The following is an 11,488-nucleotide window of genomic DNA, read 5'->3' on the forward strand; positions in this document are numbered from 1 at the left end:
AATATCTTGCTTATTACAAGATAAACATATATGGGCTGGGAATATGGCCTAGTGGCAAGAGTGCTTGCCTCTTACACATGAGGCCCTGGGTTCCATTCCTCAGCACCACATATACAGAAAATGGCCAGAAGTGGCGCTGTGGCTCAAGTGGCAGAGTGCTAGCCTTGAGCAAAAAAGAAGCCAGGGACAGTGCTCTGCTGAGTTCATGGCCCAGGACTGGCCAAAAAAAAAAAAAAAAGATAAATATATAGCGTGTCAGGTAATGTTTACTATTAGAAAAAGCAGCATAGAATGTGAAGCCAGGACATAAGGATTTCAATTTCATTTAGAGAAGCCAAAGTAAGCCTTTCAGAGAAGATGACATATAAGAGGAAGAGCTTCTCTAGGTACTGTGAAAAGAGTCAATAGGAAAGTAGGCAGAAGATAGGAATAACCTCTGTGTTTCTGCTTTTATTTTTTTCTTTGTGCTATTTCAATTCAGGGCCTGGGCACTCTCTCTGAGCTCTTTTGGTCAAAGATAGTGCTCTACCACTTTGAGCCACTGCTCCATTTCTAGTTTTCTGGTGGCTAGAGATAAGAGTCTCATGGACTTTCCTGCCTGGGGTTGGCTTTGAACTGTGATCTTCTCAGCCTCCTGAGTGGCTAGGATTGATTACAGGCTGTGAGCCGCGGACGTGCCCAGATTTAGCTCAATGTTTTGATTTGTGTTTGGTAGTAGGAGATCTCTATGTGCCTCAGGTTAAACTTGCAACCGTTCTCCAATCTCAGCCTCCCTAGTGCTGGGATTACAGGCGTGAATCACACCTCATATGGCCATATTTCACCAATTGGAAGATTCCAGTCCCGGAGGTAAATAAACAGCAGCCCCACACAGGTTCCTGTCCCTTTAAAAATGGCGGCGCAGCAAGGACCAGCGATCCCATTGGCTGCACGGCTTGAGGGGGCGGGGTCGAGGGGCGGGGCACGCGGCGGCACCGGTAGTCACGCCTCCTACGGCAAGTGGGAGGCGGCAAGATGGCGGCAGCTGAAGAAAGCTGTGGTGTCGGGGTTGAAGCGGATCGGGAACTGGAAGAGCTGCTGGAAAGTAAGAGCTGGTCATGGGAAAAGGTCCGAAGAGGACGAGGGGGTGAGGACTCACTCAGGTGCTAAAGTGAGCCTGAAATCTTTGGGGGCGGGGCGGGAAGTCTCCAGTCGTTCGCGGAGTGGTCTGGCCTTGACCCCAGGGAAAATCTCTTGGGGTCACCCTGTCCCCTCCGCCGCAGGAGCTGGGGAGTTCACCCGGACCTTTGACCGGTCCTGATCCTTATCCTCCCTGCGGAAGGGGAAGCGGTACCTCGTAGAGAGGTGTCTTACAATCCCGCCCCGAACTTCCCTTGCGTTAGATGAGTAAATTATTGAAATCTAACTTTTCTTGCGCTAGTAGCAGCTGCGAACCAGATAGTCCCTACTCCAGGGTGCCCTGCGCCTTGTCAAATCTTCCTCAACACCAGATCTTCCTTCACATTTCCTTTTTTTTTTTTTTTCCTCCCGGGCCATTACATTTCTTTCGTGTCAGTAGCTCGAGCAGGTTCCTTTTCCACTATTCTGAGAAACTGATGGTGGAGCCGTCCCAGTGAAGGCAGTTCAACCTCTGGAAAGATGGTGGATGTTCTTTTCATTCTTAGCCTACTCCTCCTCCACTCTTCCGTTGGTTTCCTGCCCAGAATGGGGCCAATGCCCTTTCCCTAGGCTTGGCAGACAGAATGTGGTGGTGACAACACTGGCTTTCAGGACAGAGGTGAACGTTTTTAATCTCTAGCTCAGTCACAGGGATGTGGGCAGGACAAAAAGAAAAGAAGAACAGAAATTGTGAGGAGTACCAAGTGACTCTGAATTGGCAATGAGTTATCTGCAGAGATTAGGCCAACCAGAATTTCAGGAGCTTGCTGAGGTAGAAAGAGATTTTAATATAAGAGAATTAAATCCCATGGAATGCATTATGGAGTCCCTCAGTTTCTAATAGGAGTAGGGGGTGGGACAGCTTGTGCTTTCTTGCCAATAATTAAAATGTTAAAGCTTCTGAGTGAGTTTCAAGGGGTTAAGGACATCTGTGTTCACTCTTTTGGATGTTTGTATGAAATTTGTAGGGAACTAGTAGAGTGTACAGAAATGTGTATGTGCCAGGACTCAGGGTCTCTCACTCTTCCTTAGCTTTTTTTTTTCACTCAAGGCTGGCACTACACCATTTGAGCCACAGCTTCACTTCTGACTTTTTGCTGGTTAGTTGTAGGTAAGAGTTGTCTTGGATTTGTCTGCCTGGCTAGCTTCTAACCAAGATCTTCACAGCTTCCTGAGTAGCTAGAATTACGGGCATCAGCCACCAGCCACCCATGGCCAGCCTCTGCAGAACTTCTTTTGCCTCTTTTCCCAGCTTTTCCTTAAATGACTTATTACCATTTGATCACAATAAATTAGGTAGTCCTAAGGAAGATAGGAGACTAGTAGGCTGAGAGGAAGAGACACCAAAAAAGGAGAAAATTGAGGGAAGTTAGCACTTTGAAAAAATGTTTTTCCTAATATTTTCCCCAGAAATCACCCAGCCTTGCATCCTCATCCATCCCCAACACATACCATAATATCTCTTGTCTCTAAAGGTGCTCTTGATGATTTCGATAAAGCCAAACCTTCCCCAGCGCCCCCTCCTACCACCACGACCCCTGATGCTTCAGGGCCCCAGAAGAGATCGCCAGGAGACACTGCCAAAGTATAAATTCCAACCCCTGAAGGGTGAGGGAGGGGAGGGGCATGATGCAGGCCTGAGCAAAAGTGGGGCTAGGCCCCTGTGGGCTGGAGGGAGGGCAGGGAGGGTGCCTTAGCCTCACATTGCTGAGTGCTGTTGCAGACTTCAGTCCTCATGAAACAAGGACTTGAGGTTGTGTGGAGGGATCTCAAGGAAGTTCCTTGGGAAAACAGCAGACTTAAATGTGGGTTGATATGCCACCTCATATTCTTTTCTTCAGTGGCCACATGCCTTTTTTGCTATCCTCATGAGAAGTAGATAGAATGTCCAATGGAGGAGAGTAGGAGGGAAGTGCTACATTTCCAAGAGGTACTGCTTGGGTTTCTATAGAGGCCAAGTATAGTGCAATATTGTAAAGAGTTGCATTTTGGCCACCCCTTCTTTGCAGGATGCCCTCTTTGCCTCCCAAGAGAAGTTTTTCCAGGAACTGTTCGACAGCGAGCTGGCTTCTCAAGCCACTGCAGAGTTTGAGAAGGCAATGAAGGAGTTGGCTGAGGAAGAGCCCCACCTGGTGGAACAATTCCAAAAGCTCTCAGAGGCTGCTGGGAGAGTGGGTGAGGAGACCCCAAACAAAGGGAAATATCTAGACAGGCCTCTTAAGGGTTTGTTGCTTGAGCATTAGTATTCTCTGTAAAGTTGGTAGCAATCCTTCAGTCATAGCCATGGGGTGGGGTGAGATAATAGAAGGTCTGGGAACTTTGCTTAATGAAAGGGAGAAGATAATAACCAACACAATCCATGTAGATGTATGATATGACTGTGAAGATCACCCTAAATAATGCAGAGATCAGAAGTGCTAGCAATTTCCTGGTAAATACCTCATATTTAAGCCTGTACCTAGATTAATTTAGGCAAGCACAGTTCAATTCCTAAATAATCCTAGCTCTTTTTTTGTTTGTTTGTTTTTGGCCAGTCCTGGTTCTTGAACTCAGAGCTTGGACATTGCCCTTGAGCTTCTTTTGCTCAAGGTTAGCTAGCACTCTATCATTTGAGCCACAGTGTCACTTCTAGCTTTTTTTGTTTATCTGATACTGAGGAATTGAATCCTGGGCTTCCTGCATGCTAGGCAAGTACTCTACCACTAAACCACATTCCCAGCCCATAATCCTAGTTCTTTTGATCTCTTCTAGGCAGTGACGCAACCTCCCAACAAGAATTCACTTCTTGCCTAAAGGAGACATTAAGTGGACTAGCCAAAAATGCTACTGACCTTCAGGTAAGGAGTAGGGGTAGGGGACCATAAGCAGCTCATTCTTAGACACTTCAACAGCAGTCTCAAAAGACAGATGCTTCTCACATATGTTTCTGCCTCAGTATTTTGTTACAGGCAACTTTAAATGGTTCTTCTTTCTCACCTCACAGGGTAGTGAGCATCCCAGGAAGGTTTTATGCCTGTTCATATCTCTTTTCTTTTTTTGCCAGTCCTGGGGCTTGAACTCAGGGCCTAAGCACTGTCCTTGGCTTCTTTTTGCTCAAGGCTAGCACTCTGCCACTTGAGCCACAGCGCCACTTCTGGCCTTTTCTATATATGTGGTGCTGAGGAATCAAACCCAGGGCTTCATGTATAAGAGGCAAGCAATCTTGCCACTAGGCCATATTCCCAGCCCCCATATCTCTTTTCTATTATCTAGAACTCAGGCATGTCAGAAGAAGAGCTGACCAAAGCCATGGAGGGTCTGGGCATGGATGAAGGGGATGGAGATGGGAACATCCTCCCCATCATGCAGAGCATCATGCAAAACCTGCTCTCCAGGGATGTGTTGTATCCATCACTGAAGGAGATCACTGAGAAGGTTTGTGAATTTTGTTGCTGCCTTTTCTCCTCACTTTCCAACATACCAACCCAAATGAGCTACTTTGCTCAGAGCATCAGAGTAATGTGAGTGTACAAGTCTCCTTTATTTGTTGGGAGTGGGGGAAATGGTGTCTTGGAAAGAAGAAAGGTACCACACTGAGAAGGCTTAGGATAGAAGGGGATATGGTTCAGCTCTAGTTTTCTATAAACTGGGTCAAGACTCTAGGGTTATCTTATCAGCCTCATGTAGTTTATTTCTCCAGTAAGGATTCACTGGGCTTTACCACCTTTATGTTATGGTCAATTAAGGAGTAATTTAAGTGATTCCTGCCATCAGTGTACTTATAGTTTTACTGGAGAGATAAAATATAGGAATAGAAGCTTTACAGTGACACACGGCAACATGTGGCAAAGTGTGAAGTTAATAGTACAAACGAGAGTCAGCAGGCCAAGGTTTGTGTGGCTCAAGTCCAACTTTTTTTTTTTTCTTTTTTGCCTGTCCTGGGGCTTGAACTCAGGCCTGGGCTCTGTCCCCGAGCCTCTGTGTCCTCAAGGCTAGAGCTCTACCACTTGAGCCACAGCACTGCTTCTGGCCTTTTCTGTTTTTTATGGTACTGAGGAATTGATACCAGGGCTTCATGTATGCTAGGCAAGCACTCTACCACTAAGCCACATTTCCAGCCCATCTTCTTTTTTTGATGCCAGTACAGTGCTGCTTGTCATGTTGAACTTGCTTACTTAGCTTTTCTTTTTCCTGTGTCCCTTTTTTCTTGACAATTCATGTATTATTCTTCCCCCTTCCCCATTGTTCACTTAATTCTTCCCCACTCATTTTCTTTTTCCTTAGTATCCAGAATGGTTGCAAGATCATCGAGAATCTCTACCTCCAGAACAGTTTGAAAAATATCAAGAGCAGCACAATGTCATGTGCAAAATTTGTGAGCAGTTTGAGGCAGAGACACCCACAGACAGTGAGACCGCTCAGAAGGCACGTTTTGAGACAGTGCTAGATCTTATGCAGCAGGTAAGGCCTCTTTTTTGCTGTCTTCCCGCTGGTGCTGCCTACTTGAATGTTAAGTGGAGAAGGTATTGAGGAAGGATGTTATACCACCAAATTTGGGTAGAGGAGGGAGCACAAAAAATCTACATAGCATGTCAGAAGAAATCAGAGAGCTAATCAAATACATTTTCTGACCTCTTCTATTGTCTTCTGTGGTTTGTTTGTTTATTCTCTTAATTTTCAGCTCCAAGATTTGGGCCATCCTCCAAAAGAGCTGGCTGGGGAAATGGTGAGTATGCCTTCTGGATTTTAATTTGGCCCCCAGCTTCCATAATTCTATAAACTCCAGCATTTCCATCTAGAGTGATAATTGTGAATGCAGGGGATAGGCCATCTGAAGCTCTGGCTAAAATGAAATATGAGAAATTATCTGAATCCCTTTGTCTTTTCTCCAGCCACCTGGTCTCAACTTTGACCTGGATGCCCTCAATCTGTCGGGCCCACCAGGTGCCAGTGGTGAGCAGTGTCTGATCATGTGAAACACAACACACTTTCCTCCCTGAGTCCCAGCCATGGGGAACATCTGGAGTCAGCAGAACCATGAGAACTGAAGCGGAAATGTCGTCTATGGGAGTGGTCTTCTCACCGCCCCGTTGTCCTACTCAAGACTGTGCCATACCAGCTGAGCCATTTCCTCTGTTTTTCTAGAAATGGGATCTGTTCCATAGGCCATTTTTGTGAGCCCTACTGTTGTGGTTTCTGCTGCTAGAAAAGGCCCAGCTAAGGAAGGTATCCCTCTTGGGGCATGTACCTTCTTCCCTTTCCCAAAATAATGTTAAATATGGCCATACTCATATTCACCTTCTCGCCCGGGGTCTTTGTGCCTTGTTTCTACTCCTTTTCTTAGATCTGGGGAGCAGGGGCAGAGTCACAGGACTCTACATTTCTGTACTTCTCTTGGGCAGAGCCTCAAGGAGTGGAGAGACACTGGCTTGGGCTGTGGCTGTGGATCTGTCACTGTATCCTCTTGCCTTCAGACAGAACTTTCTTCATTCTCTGAAGGGAAAGAACTTTTCTATGTGATCACAATGGGGTTGGAAGAGAAGCCATAGGCTTTTTCTTTCTCTAGGTGCTGAGCCCTCAACTCCTTATTACAGCCTGGGCATTCAAGTTACTACCCTTGTTCTTTCTACAATGCCATGTGGTCTGGATGGATCCAGCCCTTGACCTTCTTTTGCCCTGTGTCTGTCCTTCTCTCGTCTCTTTTTTAAATTCTTTTTTATTCTAAACCTGAGCCCAAGCTGTAACAAGAGGACCCATCCTGTTCCCCTTCATCCAGTATAACCTCCACTCTGACTGCTTCCTTCCACTACATAATTGTAGTGTCAGGTCTGGCAAATGAATGGCCTTTCTACACAGATACATTGTGGCTTATTTGAGACAACTGATTCCCTTAGAATCCTTGGTTTAGGGAAGTACTTGGGGAAGGGGTGCAGCTTGGAGCAGTACTAATAAATACTCTGAGTGAGGAATGTGGCCTATTTTTCATCCAGGTCTTTTTCTGGTCTTTCCCCACTTCTGTAAGCTGCAGAATGCGGGTGGATGTTAGGAGATAGTTCTATGTAAGGTATGTGCTATGCTCCACCACTTCCTTGGTACCCCAGCTCAGTCTTCATCTCATTTGGTGAAGGACACTGGACAGCTGTTTGTTCTCATTGCTAGGTATTTCAATCTGGAAAGCTCTTGAATAGACATTATATTTTATTTTATTTTTATTTATTTTTTGTGCCAGTTCTGGGCTTGAACTCGGGGCCTGAGCACTGTCCCTGAGCTTTTATGCTCAGGGCTAGCTAGCATTCTACCTAATCTTTCATGTGTCAACTCTGCTTCTGGTTAATTGGAATGGTTAGTTGGAGATAAGAGTTCCATAGACTTTCCTGCCAAGGCTGCCTTTGAGCCACAGTCCTCAAATGTCAGCCTCCTGAATAGCTAGGATTACAGGCGTGAACTATTGGCACCTGGCCCTATATTTTGGCTTTATGTATTATAACTATAGTTAGTAATATGTTGTTAATATGTTTCTAAATTATCTGTCTTTGAGCTGACTTTGCTGTTTTCATTGACTCTGAAGACCTTGCTGTTATATGTTTGATGAGTACTCTGATGAGTCCAGATGGCTGTCCTGGTTCACTCTGTAAATAATTCCTGTCAAAACAAATTTGTACTAATCATATGAGTCACTTTGAGCTCCTGCTATGTCATTTTCCCCCGGATCACCACTTTTAACCCTTACATATGCCACACACTCAGTGGCATTGAAAGGAAGGAAATGTTCTTGGGGCTTCAGGCTACTTGGGCAAGTCCAGGTACTACACATTACATAGCATGGAAGAGCCAGGTCTGAATGAGAGAGTCCTCAATTCTTTGAGAGATGAAGAAGTGCAAGTATACTTGTGATAATAGTATGGAGCCATTCCTTAAAACATCAAAAAAAACTCAACAAAGATAGAGCAGAAGTGTCCTGCCCTTTGAACTGTCCCACAGTTTTCTTGTACAGATTTTCACTTTCGGTGGTTTGATATTGACATATTTGAGGAATATAAAGGATGCACTAGTGTATTTTAGCTTTATTCCTAAGATACTCTTTTATTGTGTGTGTGACAATACTGGGGTTTGAACTCAGGACATGGCACACTCCCCTAGCTTTTTCTGCCAAGACTACCACTTGAGCCATAGCTCTACTCTTGCCTTTTGGTAGCTAACTGAAAATAACAATCTCAAGGACTTTTCTGCCCAGGCTGGCTTCAAACTGCAGTCCTCAGATCTCAGCCTCCTGAGTAGCTATGATTATAGGCATTAGCCACTGGCACCTGGCTTGTTTTTATTTTTAATTTGATTGAACATAAGCAAACTGATAACTGTCTTTTCCAGAAACATTTATTTGAATTGCTCTGGAACTTGCAAAGGGATAGAGTTTGGTACCCTAAGATAGACTTCTCAAATTATGTGTGGATCAGGTATTCTGGGGGAGGGGTGTGTTTTTTTTTTAAACATCTAATCTTTCATGTATCAACATGTAAGTCCTGTTACCTATGACAGGTGTGCAATTGTACTACATGTGATATACTATGCAAAACTGACAATGCCTAGAGTACCTTTTTTACTGTCTGAATCCAGGACTCGAACTTGGTATCTGACTCTTGCTCATTAGCTGGCACGACTTGAGCCATACTTCCAATCCCAAAAGGATTGGATTTTGTTTTCTTTTTTACCCTCAACTATTCCCTGTCCAATAGGTTTTCTCCACTGGTCATGTGTATAGCAATGAAATGTCAAATTCTAAAAAGTTTGTCAACACTCAAATTGCTTGCTTTTTTTTTTTTTTTTTGGTTATGGTGCTTGAACTCAGGGCCTGGGCACTGTCCCTGAGCATCTTTGTATGCAAGGCTAGTGCTCTGCCCCTTGAGCCACAGCACCATTTCCAGTCTTTGGTTAATTGGAGGTAAGAGTCTCATGGGGACTTTTCTGCCTGGGCTGGCTTTGAGCTAGGATTTCAGGTGTGAGCCACTGACATCCAGCCAACACTCAGGTTTTTAATGTTTCATATCAGAGATTAGTAGGAAAAAGATGAAAACTTCGCAGTCCAACACAAGTTGCAAAACACCTTTAAGTAACATTGCTCTAGGCCTTAGTCCTAGCCAGACTGATAAATTTATGTACTTGTAGTTCTCTGTTATGTAAGAATCACCCTTAGAAAACTTGGAGCAACAATGTGTCAGTAATATCATTACAAAGACATCTCTAGTACTTCCTTCGTGCTCTTTCCCCTATCTTTTTAGCCTGCCTTTGCTGCTGCTTAAAATTAACAATGACAGCCAGGTGCCAGTGGCTCATGCCTGTAACCTTAGCTACTCAGAAGGCTGAGATCTAGAGAATGGAAGTTCAGAGCCAGCCTAGGCAGAACAGTCTTTGCAACTCCATATCTAATTAACCAGCAAAATGGTTTACTACAAGGCATGGTTCAAGTGGTAGAGTACTAGCTGTAAGCAAATAAGCCAAGTGATAGTCCCTGGTACCAGCACAAAAAGAAAACAAATTAGATTTAGTAAAATATTGATGCCACTGCTCTCAAATTTTACAAGAAGGTATCATTTTATTCCAAACTTCTGTATGTTAGGTAACAAGTTTGTAGTTGGATGGATAGCTTCATGAATTAATCAATTTACATAGAATTTATACTGATAAGGTCATTATCTTGTGACTTTAGAACATCCTCTCAAAACCCCATGGCAATTTTAATGTGCTGTTGGGATGGCTTTTAGGAGCTTGGTACAGACAGTGCCCCATGTTAAATGAAATAGAAATGGCAGACCATTAAAAGAAGTCCCAGGTGGGGGGCTGGGAATGTGGCCTAGTGGTAGAGTGTTGCCTCACATACATGAAGCCCTGGATTCGATTCCTCAGCACCACATAAACAGAAAAAGACAGAAATGTCGCTGTGGCTCAAGAGGTAGAGTGCTAGCCTTGAGCAAAAAGGAGCCAGGGATAGTGCTCAGGCCCTGAGTCCAGGCCCCAGGACTGGCACAAAATAAAGGGGAGGATGAAAAGCCAGCAGTTGACTATATTCCTCAGAAAGGAACTAAAGCAACACCTATTCTTAAGTGTAAAGTAGTTGAATTTCTAATAATAAGGGTAGCATGCACAAAGCAGAGCTGGCTATTAGAATGTGGGTGATCTTAGGAACAAGATGGATGGATAACCAAGATTAATAAATAAGTAAAGCAGAGTAAGAATTGTTGAGTGGCTCTTGCCTATAATCAGACCTGTTCAGGAAATTCAAATATGAAGAATATCATTCAAAACCAGCCTGGGCAGACAAAATCCTGAGGTTCTTATCCAATTAACCAGCCAAGAGCTGGAAGTGGAGGTGTGGCTCAAGTGGTAGAGCACCAGCCTTCAGGAAAAAAGCTACTCAAGAGTGAGCCTCTGAATTCGAGCACATACATACACAAATGGCTGAGCAGAAGGCTGAAGTCAGTAACTTCAATAAAATGTCAATTCTTTGCCTGGTACCTAAGCCTGAAACAGTTCTTAGGTTTACATTGTCATCAAAAAAGAACCATTTAGGGCTGGGAATATGGCCTAGTGGCAAGAGTGCTTGCCTCGCATACATGAAGCTATTCCCCAGCACCATATATACAGAAAATGGCCAGAAGTGGTGCTGTGGCTCAAGTGGCACAGTGCTAGCCTTGAGCAAAAAGAAGCCAGGGACAGTGCTCAGGCCCTGAGTCCAAGGCCCAGGACTGGCAAAAAAAAAAAAAAAAAAAAGAACCATTTAGTTGCCTAAACATTAAAAACAACAACAAAAAGCTCGAATAGTTGGGAAATAGTGTCTAAGTTGATCCTGATACCCCAAAGACCACATCAATGCCTCCCATATAAATATTCCCCACCCCCATTCTCGTTACATCATAGAAATATGGAGTCTGGTAATAAATTTGGGCCCAGATTTGCCTTAGAGTCTAAAATCAAAATTTATGGCCACTATCTGAGGAAGTCTCAGTTTTAGTTTTTTGGTTTTCTTTTTCTTTTTCTTCTTTTTTTTTTACCAGTCCTGGGCCTTGGACTCAGGGCCTGGGCACCATCCCTGGCTTCTTTTTGCTCAAGGCTAGCACTCTGCCACTTGAGCCACAGCGCCACTTCTGGCCGTTTTCTATATATGGTGCTGGGGAATGGAACCCAGGGCTTCATGTAAACAGGCAAGCACTCTTGCCACTAGGCCATATTCCCAGCCCCCATGAGCTTCTTTTGCTCAAGGCTAGCACTCTACCACTTGAGCCACAGCACCACTTCCAGCTTTTTCTGTCTATGTGATACTGAAGAATCAAACCCAGGGCTTCATGCATGGTAGACA

At 44.4% G+C, this 11,488-nt stretch overlaps 1 protein-coding gene across 2 annotated transcripts; it reads left to right on the top strand.

Annotated features, from left to right (window-relative positions):
* Window positions 1–891: 891 nt before the first annotated feature.
* On the top strand, window positions 892–7,810 carry Pex19 (peroxisomal biogenesis factor 19). Of its 2 annotated transcripts, XM_048356625.1 has the most exons (8): window positions 977–1,084; window positions 2,634–2,743; window positions 3,168–3,333; window positions 3,910–3,995; window positions 4,411–4,572; window positions 5,422–5,598; window positions 5,819–5,863; window positions 6,030–7,810. In XM_048356625.1, exons 1-8 carry the CDS (start codon window positions 1,015–1,017, stop codon window positions 6,111–6,113), a joined length of 900 nt encoding a protein of 299 aa, XP_048212582.1. In that variant the 5' UTR covers window positions 977–1,014; the 3' UTR covers window positions 6,114–7,810. The 2 variants fall into 2 exon arrangements, with proteins under 2 accessions (XP_048212581.1, XP_048212582.1); XM_048356624.1 differs by lacking the exon at window positions 2,634–2,743 and having other exon boundaries at window positions 892–1,084.
* Window positions 7,811–11,488: the final 3,678 nt, after the last annotated feature.

The sequence above is a fragment of the Perognathus longimembris genome, chromosome 11, assembly GCF_023159225.1.
Source record: "Perognathus longimembris pacificus isolate PPM17 chromosome 11, ASM2315922v1, whole genome shotgun sequence".
In the NCBI taxonomy this organism is placed as follows: domain Eukaryota; kingdom Metazoa; phylum Chordata; class Mammalia; order Rodentia; family Heteromyidae; genus Perognathus; species Perognathus longimembris.